We start from the raw sequence: 19,161 nt of genomic DNA, 5'->3' as shown, positions 1-19,161 counted from the left end.
TGACTTCCTGCCCCACCTTAATGCCCTTTGCTGTGTTATTTGTGTTCATAGTACTTTTCACCCTCCACCATGCTCTTCACTTACTATTTGATTTATTATCTATCTCCCCTCACTCGATTGTAAGCCCCATGAGGGCAGGGGTTTTGTCATTCTCTGTCATGTCCCTGCTGGTTCATTGCCTAGTGCATAATAGGTGTTTCATCAACATGTCTGGATGGATCTTCTCCCATTGGGAACCATCCTCCCAGCTGTGCCTGTTGCCATTGCTCCAGGATGGCAGGAAACTTGTCACCCGATCGCTTGTGGCTGTTCTCCTGAGCCATATGCTCAGTCATTTGGCTCTCACACTTCTCTTCTCTGGGAGGCTTAGCTGGTCATTTATGGCATTCCTCAGGCTAACCTAATGTATTTGCTTATTTAAAATGATTCTCTGTTGTTGTAATGTATTGGTATTGTAGCCTATGGCCCTTCTAAAACTGGGAATTCAGACACTCCTTCTGAGGCTTAGCTTTGTTCATAGTTTAAGGGCAAGGGATGGTGGTGGAGGGAGAGGACAGAGTTATATATGTATTTTTTAAGTGCGTCTTGTACAGATTGAAATCCCAGTTAGTCTTTGTATTAGTCATGGTAGGCTAGATGCTAAAACAAACATCCCCCAAATATCAGTTTATCTATGATGATAAAAGTTCATCTATGCCTCATGTCATGTCCAGGTTGGCAGGGTCCCCATTCCATCTGGTAGTGGATGGGGAAAGAGAATGTAGAGGAGAGGATTGCTGTGGAGGTTTCTAATGAGCCAAGCCCACAGGTGGAGCACATCACTCTTGTTCACATCCCATTGGTCAGAACTCCATCAAATGACCCCACCTAGCTGCTCAGGAGGCTGGGAAATGTAGTCTAGTTATGTGCCCAGGGAGAAAAAGAAATAAAGATCGGTGAACACTGACTGGTGTCTGCCACATTCTTGCCTCTCCAAACATTTTTGTGGGTCATTCAACTTCAGTGGGCTGTTCCCAAACTCATCTTAGAGTTTTCCTGATACGTTGACAGAAGATGAAAGGCTGCTCACTGTGTATGTACTGTATGCCTATTGTTTCTATTTCAAATTTAGATCATTTGTTCTAAACTGGATTAGAGACACAAATGAATTTTTACAATAGATTAGAAAATGTTTCTGGTGTTCCAAGTTATGCGAAATATCTTGCTTTAACTGCTAAATTCTATTGAAAGTAAAAAATAGCAGAAGCGATTGACCATAGAATGAAACCAAAAATGATTCTTTGCATGGAAAACATCAAACTACTGACTTTTGTCCTTGATTCCTGCAGAAACAAATTCATGAATGGAATTTTACAGCCTCTTCCATTAGAGGAATAAGGTAAGAACATAAGAGAAAATGTAATTATTGTTTTAATACAAATAATGATGTTGTTTTTATCACTTTGTTTCTACTTATTTATAATATGTGGTGCTCTCATTTTTAACAGAATCCAAAACAGACTATTTTCTCTCTCGTTGCCCTGCCCGAGCTTGTTCATCATGTGCTGCTAGTAAGGGCTTCTTGGCTTGTTATAGCAGAGTAGCTGTTTTCGTATCCAACAGACGAAACTCTCTTGTCTCAAACTTTTTTAAAACAAGAAGTTATGTGTGTAGAAAGATAAAGTGTTTCTTCTTTGAGCCAATGATGTTCATGTGCTCAGGGACCCCCAGAACTGAAGCTGGGAGTTACTTGATAATGATACTTGGCTGGGATCTCCTGGGCAGAGTAATGGAGCCAAGGGCATTGTTATTGGCAGGTGAGTAAGGTGGTGTATTCCCAGGAGAGGCCTGCCACTTGCTGTTTGGTTCAGGAGCGCTGACCATTTGGGCCTGAATTGTGTGGCTGCACTCTGAGTCTGACCCTGCCAGCACACCCAAGGGTGGGAGGAACTCTGGAGTAGATCTGAGTTCTAATCCCTCTTTTGCTGTTTGACCTTGAGCAAATCATTCAGCCTCTCTAGGACTCAGTATCTTCATAGTTTCCATCATATTAAGGGCTTGGACTAGAACTCTGTCTTTTCTCTGATTCTCAGACCACAGGCCAATGAATGAATCCCTGTTACCCCAGATGCAGCATGATCCTTTCCTAGACACATCAGTGTTTAAATTGGAGTAATGTTTACATCACTTTTAAAGGGAGAGAAATCATTTAAGAACACAGTAGCATATTTGAATAATACTGCTCAGAAAATATAATTCAAAAGGTGTTAAACATTTTCAAACATGTACTACTCAGAAACTAAGTTGTATGATAACATGTAGTCAAGAACCTTCTGTTTGTACCTTCTTATAGAGATACCTCTTGCTGCCATTTTAGCCATCAACAGGGATGTGCAAAGGGCCTGGGGTGAATCAGACCCTGGAACCAATGTGACATGAAGAGCATGTGTTGAACATTCCCAAGGCTATCCAACTAACTGTGGTGGTTCCTTTAAACATTGGTTTTGAAAAGTTACTCATGTATAAGCTAGTTTTAATTCATTTTAAATCACCCTGTACTGTTGCTGTTTCAACTCGTTATTTGTCATGTAATCCATAACATGTAAGGAATGGTCAAAGAAGCTATAATCTCAGGAAGAGACGACTTAGAAAGGGCAAGATAAAGTGGCTTCATTTGTCTGAAGGGCTAATCATAGAATCTAGCCTTTTGCATAGTGCCACCTGGCAAAATGAGGGCCATTGCGTAGGCTTTGGCACAGTGCAGGTAAAGAACTTTCTAGCAGTGAAATCCATCAGGAGATGGAATATGATGATTTTCTGTCACTGGATATTCCAGGCAAACTGAATATTGCCTGTTCAAGGAGCTGTAGAGTCAGATCCAGGCCTTTGGTGGGGATGGACCAGATAACATTTAAAGGCCTTTCTTGAGCTAAAATGCCATGTTTATTTCCACTTCCCTTGTGTGGCCACAAATACTGTGTCCTAATATTTTTCAAGTCTAGAAATTCCTTTGATATCACAATAAATTATTTCACAAATACCTTTTTAATGACCTTATAAACTCTTGAAGACAGAAACCATATTTTATTCCCATTCCTGCTGCCCATATGCTTTGCTTAACATTGAATAGATAGTAAGTTCTTGATACATATTAAAGTCTGTTGATGAATACAAACTCAAACATCAGCAAGATAAATGCCCCTCCTATTTAAATTTCATAGAGAAATAGAAGTCACTTTGGTGGGCGGGGGGGTATTTGTTAAAACATTAATGAAACTTTCAAATTTGTAAAATTGAAGAAAAGCTGTTTCTAGATCTTTCTCAAAAAAATTAAATTGATATCAAAATTTATATATAATAAGCATTCTTACGTTTTGAACTTTTGCAGCATATCCAAGTTTGATGAACAGTGTTGTTTTCTTTACGTCCATGATAATTCTGATGACTTTCAAATCTACTTTTCCACTGAAGACCAGTGCAGTAGGTGAGTTTTAATCTGATTCAGGTATTTTCAATCTAATTATGGTGAATCACTTTTAAAGGGTCTTTGTTGTGAAAAATATTTATTTGCTATACTGCCTTTCCTAAAGTTTTAACTTATGAAAAATAATTTTTACAGCTTTATTGAGATATAATTCACATACCATGCAATTTGCTCATTTTAAAGTATAGAATTCAATCTTTTTTTAACATCTTTATTGGAGTATAATTGCTTTACAATGGTGTGTTAGTTTCTGCTTTATAACAAAGTGAATCAGTTATACATATACATATGTTCCCATATCTCTTCCCTCTTGCGTCTCCCTCCCTCCCACCCTCCCTATCCCACCCCTCTAGGTGGTCACAAAGCACCGAGCTGATCTCCCTGTGCTATGCGGCTGCTTCCCACTAGCTATCTATTTTACATTTGGTAGTGTACATATGTCCATGCCACTCTCTCACTTTGTCCCAGCTTACCCTTCCCCCTCCCCGTGTCCTCAAGTCCATTCTCTAGTAGGTCTGCGTCTTTATTCCTGTCTTGCCACTAGGTTCTTCATGACCTTTTTTTTTTTTTCCTTAGATTCCATATATATGTGTTAGCATACGGTATTTGTTTTTCTCTTTCTGACTTACTTCATTCTGTATGACAGACTCTAACTCCATCCACCTCACTACAAATACCTCCATTTCATTTCTTTTTATGGCTGAGTAATATTCCATTGTATAAATGTGCCACATCTTCTTTATCCATTCATCTGATGATGGACACTTAGGTTGCTTCCATGTCCTGGCTATTGTAAATAGAGCTGCAGTGAACATTTTGGTACATGACTCTTTTTGAATTATGGTTTTCTCAGGGTATATGCCCAGTAGTGGGATTGCTGGGTCGTATGGTAGTTCTATTTTTAGTTTTTCAAGGAACCTTCATACTGTTCTCCATAGTGGCTGTATCAATTTACATTCCCACCAACAGTGCAAGAGGGTTCCCTTTTCTCCACACCCTCTCCAGCATTTATTGTTTCTAGATTTTTTGATGATGGCCATTCTGACCGGTGTGAGGTGATATCTCATTGTAGTTTTGATTTGCATTTCTCTAATGATTAATGATGTTGAGCATTCTTTCATGTGTCTGTTGGCAATCTGTGTATCTTCTTTGGAGAAATGTCTATTTAGGTCTTCTGCCCATTTTTGGATTGGGTTGTTTATTTTTTTGTTATTGAGCTGCATGAGCTGCTTGTTAATCTTGGAGATTAATCCTTTGTCAGTCGCTTCATTTGCAAATATTTTCTCCCATTCTGAGGGTTGTCTTTTGGTCTTGTTTATGGTTTCCTTTGCTGTGCAAAAGCTTTTAGTTTCATTAAGTCCCATTTGTTTATTCGTGTTTTTATTTCCATTTCTCTAGGAGTTGGGTCAAAAAGGATCTTGCTGTGATTTATGTCATAGAGTGTTCTGCCTATGTTTTCCTCTAAGAGTTTGATAGTGTCTGGCCTTACATTTAGGTCTTTTTTTTTTTTTTAGTATATTCACAGTTTTGCAGCCATCACCACAATGTAATTTTAGATTATTTTCATCACTCCCAAAAGAAACACAGTATCCATTAACAGTCACTCCCCATTTTCTCTCAACCTAACCCCACCCCCCCAATCCCAGTCCTCTGCAACCACTGAATCTACTTTCCGTCTTTACGAATTTGCCTATTCTTGACATTTCATATATATAGAATCATACAATATATGGTCTTTTGTGACTCGCTTCCTCCATTTATCATAATGTTTTCAAGTGTCATCCGTGTTGTAACATGTATCAGAATTTCATTCCTTTTTGTGGCTGAATAATATTCCATTGTATGGATATATTTGATTTGTCTGTTCATGATTTGAAAGACACTTGGTTTGTTTTCACTTTCTGGCTATTGTGAATAATGCTGCCATAAACATTCACATGCAAGTTTTTGTGTCAACTTATGTTTTAATTTCTCTTGGAGCCAAATTACTGGGTCTTATGATAATTCTTTATTTAACTTTGAGGAACGGCCAGACTGTTTTCCCAGTTTACATTCCCATCAGCAATGTATGAAGGTTCCATTTTCTCCACGTCCTCGCAATACTTGTTACTGTCTGTCCTTTTGATTGTAGCCATCCTAGTGGGTGTTAGGTGGAATCTCATTGTGGTTGTGTTTTGCATTTCCCTAATGACTAAAGATACCTAGGATCTTTTCATGACCTTATTGGCCATTTATATATCTTCTTTGGAGAACTATCTACTCAAATCCTTTGCCCAATTAAAACATTTTTTTAACTTTTTATTTTGGAAAATATTCAGACCTTACAAGAAAGTTCACCCAGAACTCCCCACTGTTAACCATTTACCACATTTGTTTTACATTCTCTCTATATGCAGATGACTATTTTGTTCTGAACTGTTGAAGAGTAAGTTGTAGACATAATGCTGCATTACCTCTCAGTACTTCAGTACGTGCTTCTCTAAATACAAGAACATTCACTTATGTAATCACAGTACAGTTATCTAATCAGGAAACTAAGATTGATATGGTTCTATAATTTACAAACCTTAGCCAAATTTTACTTATTGTCCCACTAATGTCCTTTACAGTGAAACGAAAGATATTTTTTCTCTGGTTCATGATCTAAACCAGGATTACATATTAACATTTAGCTGTCACGTCTGTATAGCCCCGCCTTTTATCTGGAACATTTCTTCATCAGTCTTTGTCTTTCTTGACTTAATGCTTTCGAAGAGTACAGGCAGTTTATCTTGTATAATCCTTCAATTTGGGTTGGTTTGCTGTTCCCTCATGATTATATTAGTGTTATGCATTTGGGGTAGGAATACCACAGAAGTGATGCCCTGTCCTCAGGTACATCACATTGGGAGACATACAATATCTTTGTCTCATTACTGGTGATATTAACTTGGCTCACCTGGCGAAAGTGATGTTTGCCAAGTTTCTCCGAACTTTGCCCATTTTTAATTGGGTTATTGGTATTTTTGTTAATAAGTTTTAAGAGTTTTTTATATATTCTGGATACAAGGCCCTTGTCAGATGTGTGATTTGCAAGTGCTTCCTCCCATTCTGTGGGTTATCTTTTTACTCTGTTGATGGTATCATTTACAGCACAAAAGTTTTAAATTTTGTGGCAGTCCAGTTTATTTTTCCTTTTGTCACTTGTGCTTTTGATGTCATATCTAAGAAGGCTTTGCCTAACCCAAGGTTTTCTCTGGTGTTTATTTTCTTCAAAGAGTTTTATAGTTTTAGCTCTTATATTTAGGTCTCTGATCCATTTTGAGTTTTGTTTTGTTTTTTTTTTAAATGGTCTGAGGTAGGGGGTCCAACTTCATTCTTCTGCATGTGGATATGTGGTTGTCTCAGCACCATTTGTTGAAAAGACTATTTCTTCTCCCATTGAATGGTCTTGGCACTTTTTTAGAAAATCAGTTGACCATAAATGTAAGCATTTATTTCTGGACTTTCACTTCTATTCCATTGATCTATATGTCTATCCTTTATGCTATTACCACATTTTCTTGATAACTGTAGTATTGTACTAAGCTGTAAAATCAGGAAATGTGAGTCTTCCAACTTGGTTCTTGTTTTTCATAATTGTTTTGACTATTGCAGGTGCTTCCATATCCATGTGAATCTTAGGATCAGCTAGTCAGTTTCTTCAAAAAAGGCCACTAGGGTTTTGGCAGGGATTGCTTCGTATATTCAGATCAATTTGAGAGGCTTTGCTATCCTAACCATATTAAGTCTTCCATCCCATGAACATAGCATATCTTTCTATTTGTTTAGGTCTTCTTTAATGTCTTTCAACAATTTTTGGAGTTTCAATGTACACGTCTTATACTTTTTTGTTAAATATATATGTATTTTATTCTTTTTGGTGCTATTCTAAGTGGAGTTGTTAATTTCATTTTCAGATTGTTCGTTGCTGGTGTATAGAAATACACGTTGATTTTTGTATATTGATCCTGCAAACTGGCACTCATTTTTTAGTTCTAATAGTTTTTTATTGATGTTCTGTATACAAGATCATGTCATCTGCAGATAGAGATAGTTATAGTTCTTCCTTTCCAAACTGGATGTCTTTCTTTCTTTTTCTTGCCTAATTGTCCTGACTAACTGCAGTATAATGTTGAGTAGAAGTGGCGAGAGCAGACATCCTTGTCTTGTTCCTGATCTTAGGAGGAAAGCGTCTAGTCTTACACCATTAAGCATGATGTTACTGGTAGGTTTTTCATAGATAACCTTTATCAGGTTGAGGAAGATTCCTTTATTTGTAGTTTGTTGAGAGAGTTTGCATCATGTAATTTGAGAACATTTTAATTCAGTGTGTCTCAGACAATCATTATAACAACATATTTAGAAATCAGACTAAATATCAGACCAGGGCACCCTTGGGTCACAATCTTCAATTTTAGAGTTGGAAAATGCTGCCAAATATCAAGCAGAACATCCCTTTACTACAAAGTTTACCTTCTGTCTCTCATTCTGTCCTCAGTGCCTTTTCTTGCCATACATTTAAATAATTTTTTAATTGAGGTGTAATATACAGACGAGTGTGTTAAGTATATCAGCACCCCAGAAGGTGCCTTGTGCCCCTTCCCAGTCATTAAACCTGCTCCTAATGTAACTATTTTGACTTCTATCACCAGTGGTTAGTTTTGCCTGTTGTTAAACTTCAAATAAATATACTCATAAAGTATGTACTCTTTTATTTCTCACTTGTATCTCTTAAAATAATATCTATGAGATTCAGCCATGTTGTATTAGTTCATTCTTTTCTTTGCTGTGTAGTGTTCCATTGTGTGAATATATATGACAATTTATCTGTTTTATCAAACATTTGGATTGTTTCCAGTTTGGGGCCATTATGAATAAAACTGCTATGAACACTCTTGTGCATGCCTTTTGGTAAACATATTCATTGATTTCTGCACTGTATGTGCCTAGGAATGGAGTTACTGGGTTATGGGATAGGTTTATATTCAGCTTTGGTTGATACCAAAGTAGTTTTATCAATTTACACTTACACCAGCAACATATGAGAGTTCCAGTTGCTCCACATTCTGAACAACAATTGATACTGTCTTTTAAATTTTAGTTATTCTGTTGCATGCATACCATATGTCTCCTAAGAAGCCTGACTGTTGCGTGTCCCAGCTTTCAAAAATTAGAAACAGCAGAGGTGGGATGGGTTAGAGAAAAGAACATTCTAGTGTTTCTTGGAAATTATCTTAAAGTATGCAATATTCTTCCCTGCCACCTTAAGAGAGAATACTGAATACAAATCTTCTGAGTCAAGTCATTTGTATGTGAATAAACAGCTACACAAGTCTAGGGAGTGGCTGATGTGGCCCAGCAGCGTTTGTGAGAAAGATTTATGGGTTATAGTTGATATTAAGCTTAGTCTATGTCAACAGAACGATGAGGCCGTCTTACACACTTCCTTCTCACCTCTCCCCTTATACAAGACCTTATTTCTCACTAAGAGCTAGAGTGCTGGCAACTTGGGAGGTGATGGTCCCACTATCCTTAGCACTAATTAAATCACCCCTGGAACACTGGTCCCGGGACCAGACTTGAAGAATAATACAGGGACACCTTTGAAGAATTACAAGTTAGTGAAGTGACTCATAAACAAGTCCTGGGGGAAATGTTGAGGGAACAAGAAGGAAAGACTTATAGGGATATAATAAAATTATGTACATTTCTAATGGGCAGTTATGTAGAAAGGGACTAATTCTAAGCAGTCTATGGATGAGACCCACATCAAAGAAGTCTTAGTTCAATATAAGTGAAGCATTTCTCACCAAAGAATGAGCTGCCTTGTGAGGTAATGAGTTCTCTGTCACTGGGGGTGTTCACGCATCAATTAGCCAGCCAGTTGGTGGCGATATTGTATAGAGGGCATTCAAGTATCATATAGGTATTTGAACTAGATTAGATAACCAGTACACTACCATGTCAAATCAAGGAGTGGAGTGATTGTTCCATAACTTGTAAAAGCTTGGTTTATTTAATCACACTTTAATGTAGTAAGGCCAAGTTAGAGGAAAGGAATAGGAGTGATCATAATTAGCGGCATCTTTGTGACATTTGGTGTTCTAGGTTTTGCTCTTTGGTCAAAGAGATGATAGCCAACGGCGTGGGCAGTACAGTGGAGCTGGAGGGAGAGACCGACGGGGATACCTTAGAGGTGAGTCACAGAAGACCTAGGACATGGAAAAAGTTATTTACTGTGTCTTTGATGCTTAAAGAAAATGTCCCATTTTTTGTGTGAAAGTTCTTTATGCGTATATTTTAAAATACTCATTAATGAACGAGCTAGCCATCACTATTTATGACTGTCAGAGATTAAATTTAATGCATCTCTATAGAAACACCTCATTACTTTGGGATCCTATCAAGCAGAATGTGTAAGAAAAATCTGACGTGGACTAGACTAAAATTCCCTTTGTGTACAACCGATGGAAAAGGTTTTTCTATGCTAATTAATAATGTTTGTGAAACTACAAGAGAAATAGTTGGGCAAATAGAAGCAGACTTTTTCATTTATGCCTAAAATGACTTTAGTTATATCTACTTGCATATAATATATTAAATATGGTAATATTAAGAAATTAATATTCTTAATATTCAGAAAGGGTCATCATAAGCTCTTTTGGACAGTACAGTGGTAGTCCACAGATACTGCACCACTACGCATGTGTTTAAACCTTGCACAATTATTATGACTTGCCACTAACTCAGGTCCTTGTAATTTAGTGAGATTTTACTATACTTTCAAGTGGGCTGAAATTAATTCTTTGAGATTTCTTTCAGAAAATATCAAAGGGATTCATTTTAATAATTGAGTCAGGTACTCGAATTCTTAGCTTAGAATCAAAGTTTGTTTTAGAAACGAACTGAGTGATGCACTTTGAAGGTAACAGAGAAAGGTGGGAGATAAAAGCCTGTTATGAAGCAGGCGGATGTTTGGTTAAATCAGACAGTGATGAGACCCACTAGTAACCTTAATTGTCGTGAGCATCCCTAGAAGTGGATGGGAAGGGACACGTCCACATGCACACGCGTTCTGTGCACTTCTGTAAGCAGGTATAGGGGGCATAGAAAATAACAGAAAGAATCCCTTGCTGCCTCTGCTTTAAATAAATATTGCTCAGTCTAGAGTTACATTTGTTTTAATCATTGAGAAGAACCAAGTGGAATGCGGCTGTACAATTTTTGATGATAAGATTGGGGGAATAAAAGAGCAATACTAATTACAGGTGGAGTTTTGCAGTATGTGTTTAATGCTAGATCTGTACCTCTAAAAACAGGAGTGGGGCAGCATGTGTACTTTCTATTAAGACAATTTTAGTTTTATTTACCTTCAGTTCTTTTCTGGGCTATGGAAAGTGGTTGCTTTCCTGGCAAGTTGATAAGGGATCATGTAAGAAGGCACCTATTTGGGGTACTTGACATGCTTAGAAGCAGTTTTAAATCGCAGCATCAAAGTGAGGGGAGTTCTCCAAAAGGTGAGCCCACTAAGTTACATATGAGCCGTATTTTTAAATTTCTTGCATTCTATTTCATAAAATCATGTTATGAATATATGAGTAACTGAGAACTCTACCCCTTAAAAGCAATTATTTAATGAAAAGTACATAACCCAAGAAATGTGACCTGCCTGGTACTCAAATAATGTTATTTATAAATTTTCTAAAAATTGCAGGACAATGTTTGGGCTTTTATGGGGTTTCTCCACCACAAGTTGTGTGCTTTTTTATCTTGGTGCTTTTCCTTAGTATGAGTATGACCACGATGCGAATGGTGAGAGAGTGGTGCTGGGGAAGGGCACATATGGGATCGTGTATGCCGGCAGAGATCTGAGCAATCAAGTGCGAATAGCCATCAAAGAAATTCCAGAGAGAGACAGCAGGCAAGTCAGGGCGGGCCTTCCGCCTTCTGCAGTTGCCACCTCCATACCCCAATTCCCGTGCCCACCACTGATGGTGCATAATGAAAGCATTATGTCATCAAAAAAATTTGTAATTCTCTTCTAATAAGGGTGATCTGCTTTTGTGCTCTACATATTATAAATAAATGGAGAAAATGGAACAACTTCACTTAGAGGCATGTGGATTGCAGAGTCACATTTTAAAAGAAGACTGTAGTTTTATTTCCACCCGTCAGGAGGAAATAAAGTTTTACATTTTTACATAGATGTTTGTTTGCAAATATTTTAAAATATGACTCTGTGCTTTAATTCACATTGTAACAATTTGAAATGGCTATTATTTATTCAGATGTATCATTACAGAAAATTAAATGTGGTAAAAAAAAAATTTTAGTTTTTTGCTATACAGACTATTTTATTAATACCCTACCCTTCAACCTCACCCATAGATTTTGGACTATTGTTTTTTAAACCAATTTATTTCTCCTACACTTTTTAAGAGTCTAACTAAAGGTTTATTCCTTTTTAAATTCATACCCCTCCTAATTCTAAACAAGAACGTGTTGACTGTCAAGTGTTTTTGTAGAGAAGCTACATATACAGTAATGGCCACAGTATAAGAAATAATAGCTCCATGCTCCACCGGCGTGCTCAGACCACATCTGCAGCGTTGCCTTCAGTGCTGGACACTGATGGCTGTGTGCAAACATCCCTCCATCCAGGTGTCAGTGAATCATTAGGGATGGATTACAAGTGATTTCTAGCAGCTGTAAGACCCTTTGTCATTCATTCGTTCATTCGTTTGCTTGTTCGTCCATTCATTTTTAATGGGATTGTGTGTTATGATATTTGAATTATAAAGCAGGGTCTGAAATGAACTCATCCAACTTCTTCCAAGGCTAAGAAGGTTAAATGACTTCTCCGAGGACATGAAGAAACAAGACTAGGATCCAGTCTCTTGAGTTCCTCTTCCAGTATTCTGTCTCTTATTCTCATGATGGATAAGGCGTTGCAGTTGTTTGTTGGGGGGAAGTTGCTGGCTTGAACCACCTCCTTCAATTGGTTGTATTAGTCATTTCAGCTCTTCACTGCTGATGGTTGTTCCTGGGATTTTAGAGCTGGAAGGGACCTTAGAGACTGTTTTGTCCCATTCCCTAAATTTACAGGCTGAAGTTAGGATATTGGGCACCTTCTCTGTGCCAGATTCTGGGCTGGCACTGGAGACTGAAAGGGGAGTAGGATACTGTCCTAATGTTAGGGTGTGCCCAGTTTGGTAGAGCAAAGTGACAAGTGCCATAATACAGAGGTTCACAGAGTGTTTGTAGAGCATAGGAGTGGAATGAATTGCTCTTCTTGGATGAGTTGTGGCAAGTTTGAGAAAATAAATCATCTTTGAGCCGGCCTTTGAGGGATGAGTAGGAGTTCGTCTGGCAGAAAAGGAGGCCAGAGCATTCTATGCTGAGGGGAAGCAGAGCTGTTAAGCACAGAGTGTACGGGGAGAAGAACAAATTGTCTGTTGTGACTCGACTGTAGGATGTAGGGCAGTGGGGGGGCTCTTGAGATGAGGCAAACATTTTTTAAGATGTAGTCTGACCTGAGTTTGAAGGTCCTTGTGTGCCATGTTAAACAATGTGGTCTTTATGTGGACTTTAGGATGGGAAGTGATGTGATGGGGTGTGTGTTTTAGGAAGGGGAAATATGGTGGCCAGGGGAGAATAGACTGAAGAGACCGGAGGCTGAGGCTGGGAGGTCCATTAGGTGGCTGTTGCTGTAGTCTGGAATGAGTCTGCGGAATGAGACTAGAAGGCAGCTGAGGACAGAACCTTCTGGAACAGCTCCCTTCATGGGGGAGCAGAGGAAGAGAGGCTGTTGAGAGAGACAAAGGATGGTTGGAGAGTTCAAGCCCTATCAATAGCCATAGTAACAGCAGCAGCCGTTCACTGGGTACTTGCCACACACCAGGCACTCCACTGGGTGCCTGAGAAACTTGACACACTTTGGCCCCCGGCAGCCCTGCGTGCTTTGTATTACTATCCCCTGTTCTACAGATGGGAAGCTGAATAGTCTCATGGGAGCCAAGGGAGAGAACATTCCCACAAAGAAGGGATGGCCAGCAGTAGGGCAGGTACTGGTGAGGTGCGATATATGGACTCCAAGCTCCAGGGATTTGGCAGGTGACACTGGCTTTGTTTTTCTTATCAGGTACTCTCAGCCTCTGCATGAGGAGATCGCCCTGCACAAGAACCTCAAGCACCGCAATATTGTTCAGTACCTGGGCTCTGTTTCCGAGGACGGCTACATTAAGATATTTATGGAGCAGGTGCCTGGGGGTGAGTAGTCACTGGTCTTCTGGTCTCATACCCTGAAAATCACTGATGAAAATATAATATGAACATCGTTATTCATCCTGCTGTTAAAAAATGACAGACATTTTAAGTGTGGGAGACCATTTGTTTCCCAGAGGAGTTGGATACAGATTTTCCAGTGTCACATAAACAGTCTATTCCTGGTCTGGTAATTCAATCATCAAGTATTCACTGAGGATCTACTGAGTGCCAGCTGCTGGGCCGAGCACTAGAGACATAGAGATGAATAAAGCATAGTCTCTGGCCTTGAGGCCTTCACAGTCTAGGAGTTGAAATATGCTTTGGAGAAGAGGAAACAGAGGTTTTTTTAAATGACATTGCAAAATAACATGTTGACAGTGAAATCGAACACCAGCGCTTTATCCACAAGATCCCCAAAGGCAGGCAGTAGAGTACGAGGGTAGGAGTTCCTCAGATCTGGAGCCAGCCATCTAGTTTGGTTTTTTGTTTGTTTGTTTTTAATATTTATTTATTTATTTGGTTGCGCTGGGTCTAAGTTGCGGCAGACAGGCTCCTTAGTTGTGGCATGCGAACTCTTAGTTGAGGCATGCATGTGGGATCTAGTTCCCCGACCAGGGATCAAACCCGGGCCCCCTGTGTTGGGAGCGCAGAGTCTTAACCACTGTGCCACCAGGGAAGACCCCAGCCATCTAGTTTGAGTTGGTCCCTCCATCTGCAAGCTGTGTGACCTCAGTTTTCTGACTGAATAAATGAATTTTAAAATTGGATTATTAATAAGTACTATCATAGTTGGAATAGTAATTATTGGAGTCATAATGACACTATCTTAGTGGCTTGTTGGATGGGGTGAGTGAGATAATGTTTGTAAAGCTCTCAAAACGGTGCCAGGCAGAAAGCAAGAAATCAGTAAGTGCTCATTTTAAGAAAATAATGATAAAATTAATAGTAATCTGAATGCAAATATAAAAACTTTAGTTAGAAATCTGTATTCATTCATTCTTTCAACTCATAGTTACTAAGAGCCTGCCATTACATTAAAAACCTAACTGTAGGGCTTCCCTGGTGGCACAGTGGTTGAGAATCTGCCTGCCAATGCAGGGGACACGGGTTCGAGCCCTGGTCTGGGAAGATCCCACATGCCGCGGAGCAACTAGGCCCGTGAGCCACAATTGCTGAGCCTGCGCGTCTGGAGCCTGTGCTCCGCAACAAGAGAGGCCGCGATAGTGAGAGGCCCGCGCACCGCGATGAAGAGTGGCCCCCACTTGCTGCAACTAGAGAAAGCCCTCGCACAGAAACAAAGACCCAAGACAGCCATAAATAAATAAATAAAATTAAAAAAAAAAAACCTAACTATATATCTTAAGAGCCAGGCAATGGGCTAGATTTTGAGGGTTACATTTATGATAACGTACAGTTTCTTCTTCCCTCAGATTGCTCATAGTCTAGCAGAAAATACTGATTGGTGTTCCAGCCGTGAGGTCTGAGGATGACCGCAGAGTTGGAGATAGATGTGCACCTCCCCTTTTACAGATGGAGAAACTGAGGCATAGCAAGGTCCCATAGCACTGTGTAAGGGCGACAGCTGATGCTGAGCGCCTGGACAATAATCTCTGAAACACATGGTTAGAAGGCAGTGAAGGGAGGTTTTCTTCTGGCCCCAAAGTTCAATGTTTAATAGTATAATTGGGGTCGGGGCGGGGTGGGTGTTAAGGCAGTCCTGCCCCTGGGACCTGGCATTGGGAGCTTCTCACAGAGAGGACAGAGAGCCCCAACCTCCTCCGATTCGGGCCCCTGTCTCCCTTAAGGGCCCCTCACTCTGCCCCTGTCCACCTCTGATTTCAGGGTGAGGTATAAAACGTGGCTTTGACCCAAGCCCAATGGCTGGACACTCGTGCAGGATGTGCAGTGTCTGGCCAGCCCTTCAGAGTTCAGAGAGCACTGTTGCGCTCTCTTCCTGATTCTGTGCAGCTGAACAGAGCTAAACCCGAAGGTGGCCTGGCTGTGTTTCGGGGGTCACAAGGGATTCCTTTCCACCCTGCACCTCTAGTCGGGCTGATATGCTGGTTCACGTCCCGTCCCTTCTCTGGCCGCGCTCCTTGTGCATCTGGGAAACAGGCAACAGAGAGGGAGGAAAGATGTTGCACTTAGCCCAGATACGGTGATGTGGGCGCGAGTGCTTACATTAGGTTAGAAACATCACTTCACTGTGTTTCCCTGAACCCTTATAATCGACTCTTCATCGCCCTGATGAGTTTTTTTTTTTTTTACTGTGTCCGTTTCCAGGAAGCCTTTCGGCTCTTTTGCGATCAAAATGGGGGCCGATGAAGGAGCCCACCATCAAGTTCTACACCAAGCAAATCCTGGAAGGCCTCAAGTATCTCCACGAAAACCAGATTGTGCACAGAGACATAAAGGTACTTGCTTGTCTGAGCCAATCAGATTTCACTTTGCATCTCAGATCACATGAGCTGCTGGAGTGTCTGCAGGTGGACCAGCTCACGGAGGGGAGAGGACTGAGCAGAGTCTAGTCTTCCTAGAGACACATGACCATTTCTTAAGGTCCAAGTCTGTTTTACATTAGTTTGTTTAAATCTGTCTTTTAAGCATTTGATGTTCTTCCTTTTCTGAAGGGTGATAACGTTCTGGTGAATACCTATAGCGGAGTGGTGAAAATCTCCGATTTCGGCACCTCTAAACGTCTTGCAGGAGTGAATCCATGTACAGAGACTTTTGCTGGTAAGCAGAACAGAGCTTGGCGTGGGGTCGCCATCCTGGAGTTAGGCTTGCTGCAACTGCAGTCCTTTGGAAGTTACTCACCAAGCACCTGTGTGCACTGTGGACAACTGGTAGTTGAAGTGGACGGTGTATCGTCCCCAACTTCAAAGTGTTTGAACTCTGTCATAATGATGCACTTAGCTCTTTGTGGCAACAAGATTGCCTTACTTTCTTCCTTGTCTTCCAAGGTTGAGTAGGTGTTGTGCTCTGCTTGAGGTTTTCCGAGGGTTTCTAACCAGTCAGCAAAATGGCAGCATCTCTTCTAAGTTAGTAGCACATTATTCAGAATCGTGGGTAATTCTGAATAACAGTATCCCTCAGACAACGTAGTAGAACATTTTATCGGTGTTTTATAAAAATAGCCTGTACTTTAGGGAATTCTGGTACCTCGTGCTTTAATATGATTCTGTTTCCAAGAGAGGCTGATTCTTTTAGGGTATTCTAAGATGGGTTTGGTATTCTAAGTGGGTTTGAGCAATTGAATTTTCTTTTCCATGTGTCAGTGATGGAATCATTTATGTGTTGAGAGGGACTGGATTCAAAGGGTAGAATAAAATTGCCAGCTAGCTTTCCATTTACACGACCAGTGAGTAGAATGATGCTCAAAAGCTACCTATGGCTTTTTGTAATTCCCATTTAAAAGCAAAACAGAAACTGTGATCCTTGGAGAGAAGTACTGATTTTTTTTTTTAATTTTTTTTTTCTTTTTTTTAATGGCTGTGTTGGGTCTTCGTTTCTGTGCGAGGGCTTTCTCTAGTTGTGGCGAGCGGGGGCCACTCTTCATCGCGGTGCGCGGGCCTCTCACTATCGCGGCCTCTCTTGTTGCGGAGCACAGGCTCCAGACGCGCAGGCTCAGTAGTTGTGGCTCACGGGCCTAGTTGCTCCGCGGCATGTGGGATCTTCCCAGACCAGGGCTCGAACCCGTGTCCCCTGCATTGGCAGGCAGATTCTCAACCACTGTGCCACCAGGGAAGCCCAGAAGTACTGATTTTGATTTAAGTAAAGGTTTGTGCTCCCCCTAGGGTGTAATGAAAGCATCACAAAGATCTCGCTTGATGGAATTATGAAACAGCGCTTATAATATTATAGCTCCGATATAAGTTATAAAAGACAGATGATTGTTTTCTATCCCTATAACACCAAACTGTAGAGTGGACAGACTTGCCCTTAGTTTTGGTGAATAATTGTCTCAGCTTTGAAAGACTTTTCTTCAACAAGAGAATTGTTGTTATGTCAGCCACTGGACGCCCACAATAGAGACTCGTTCTCTATCTAAAGAGAACTTTTATGCATCAGAAATGACTTCTCAGTTGTAACACCAGAGGAGATACCTGCACCTCAAAATGGGGAACTATTACACCAAGGACCCCACTGGAATCTCCCAAAGAGTGTATTGAATTTTCATTCATTGTTTCTGATATAAATATATATATCTCAACATGTATGTATCAGTGAGTATGTATGTATGTATGTATGACTGGCATATTTTTTTACTAGCCTAATTAAAAATGACTTCTGTCCTTCTCTTTGGAAGCCACCAATTAGCTTAGCAATATGTAGCAAGAGGGGCTCTGATATGGCAAGGAGTTATTTCAAGACATAAAACCCCCAACAATTTATCTCATAATTACCATCCCCAAGGAGAAAAAAAAATCATAAAGAAAACGCATGTATAATTCATCATTGCGTATCACATTTTCCCAAGTAATTGGCTTGAGGAGGCATGAATTTTGCATTGCAAAATAATGCAGGGGTGTTTGGGGGATAATAAAGAAGGGGTGTCATTTGGGGTAGGAAATTCCCCTGCATATAATTACTCTTTGCAAAACAGAGCGGTTCTGTAAAGAAATCTCAGCTGCTGGTGCCACAGTCCGATTGGGTGCGGGTGGGCACAGTGGGGCGTTTCCACGCAAATGCCCGGAGGCTTTTGGAGCCTGGAAGGAGAGACAAAGGCTTCAGACAACTTCCTGGCCCGAAGTCCTCCCCTCCTGTGTTCCTCTGAAGGCTTTTCACCATAGGTGTAAACCAGCTAGAACAGGAGGAAGGGCCATTATGGCCAGGGTCAGCCCCCTTTGCTTTTGGTTTTGCAACAGCTTTATTGAGGTTTAACTCACATATCGTAACATGCACCCATTTAAAGTGCACATTTCAGTGATTTATGGTAAATTTTCCAAGTTGTGCAGCTATCGCCGCAATCCAATTTTTGAACATTTCTGTCACCCCCAAAAGGTGCCACCTTGCAGTCAACCCCCATGCCCTCCCCAGCCCCAGTCAACCACCGACCTGCTCTCTGTATAGATATTCCTGCTCTGGAGATTTCTTATAAGTGGCATGATACAATATGTGGTCCCTTGTATCCAGCTTCCTACACTTCACATAATCTTTTCAAGGTTCACCTATGCTATATGTAGTGTGTATCGGTACTTCATTCCTTTTCTGGCTGAATAGTATTCCATTGTATGGATAGACCACATTTTGTTTATCCATCTACCAGTTAATGGTCATTTGGATTGTTTCCCCTTTTTGGCTGTAGTGAATGATACTGCCGTGAACATCCACATACCAGCCTCTGTGTGGAGAGATGTTTCCATCCCTCTCCGGTGGATACCCAGGAATGGAACTCGGGACAGGAGCTC

The 19,161-nt window shown here is 40.4% G+C and overlaps 1 protein-coding gene and 1 long non-coding RNA gene across 5 annotated transcripts in view; one reads left to right on the top strand and one right to left on the bottom strand.

The window, feature by feature from the left end:
- Positions 1 to 19,161, bottom strand: part of LOC309620021 — a 601,726-nt gene that overhangs the window by 256,498 nt on the left and 326,067 nt on the right. The gene's annotated exons all lie outside the window — the stretch shown is intronic.
- The window catches only part of MAP3K15 (mitogen-activated protein kinase kinase kinase 15), a 148,157-nt gene that overhangs the window by 106,956 nt on the left and 22,040 nt on the right, over positions 1 to 19,161 (top strand). For all 4 annotated transcript variants that reach the window (XM_082375481.1, XM_082375483.1, XM_082375480.1 and 1 more), the window contains 7 exons: positions 1,329 to 1,378; positions 3,368 to 3,463; positions 9,593 to 9,680; positions 11,272 to 11,405; positions 13,626 to 13,753; positions 16,034 to 16,164; positions 16,381 to 16,486. In XM_082375481.1, the coding sequence (XP_082231607.1) occupies positions 1,329 to 1,378; positions 3,368 to 3,463; positions 9,593 to 9,680; positions 11,272 to 11,405; positions 13,626 to 13,753; positions 16,034 to 16,164; positions 16,381 to 16,486 (733 nt within the window). The remainder of the gene's footprint in view (positions 1 to 1,328; positions 1,379 to 3,367; positions 3,464 to 9,592; positions 9,681 to 11,271; positions 11,406 to 13,625; positions 13,754 to 16,033; positions 16,165 to 16,380; positions 16,487 to 19,161) is intronic.

Source organism: Balaenoptera borealis, assembly GCF_965194805.1.
Source record: "Balaenoptera borealis genome assembly, chromosome: X".
Lineage (NCBI taxonomy): Eukaryota > Metazoa > Chordata > Mammalia > Artiodactyla > Balaenopteridae > Balaenoptera > Balaenoptera borealis.
The sequence above is the reverse complement of the archived record's forward strand: the minus strand, read 5'-3'. Positions and strand labels throughout refer to the sequence as shown.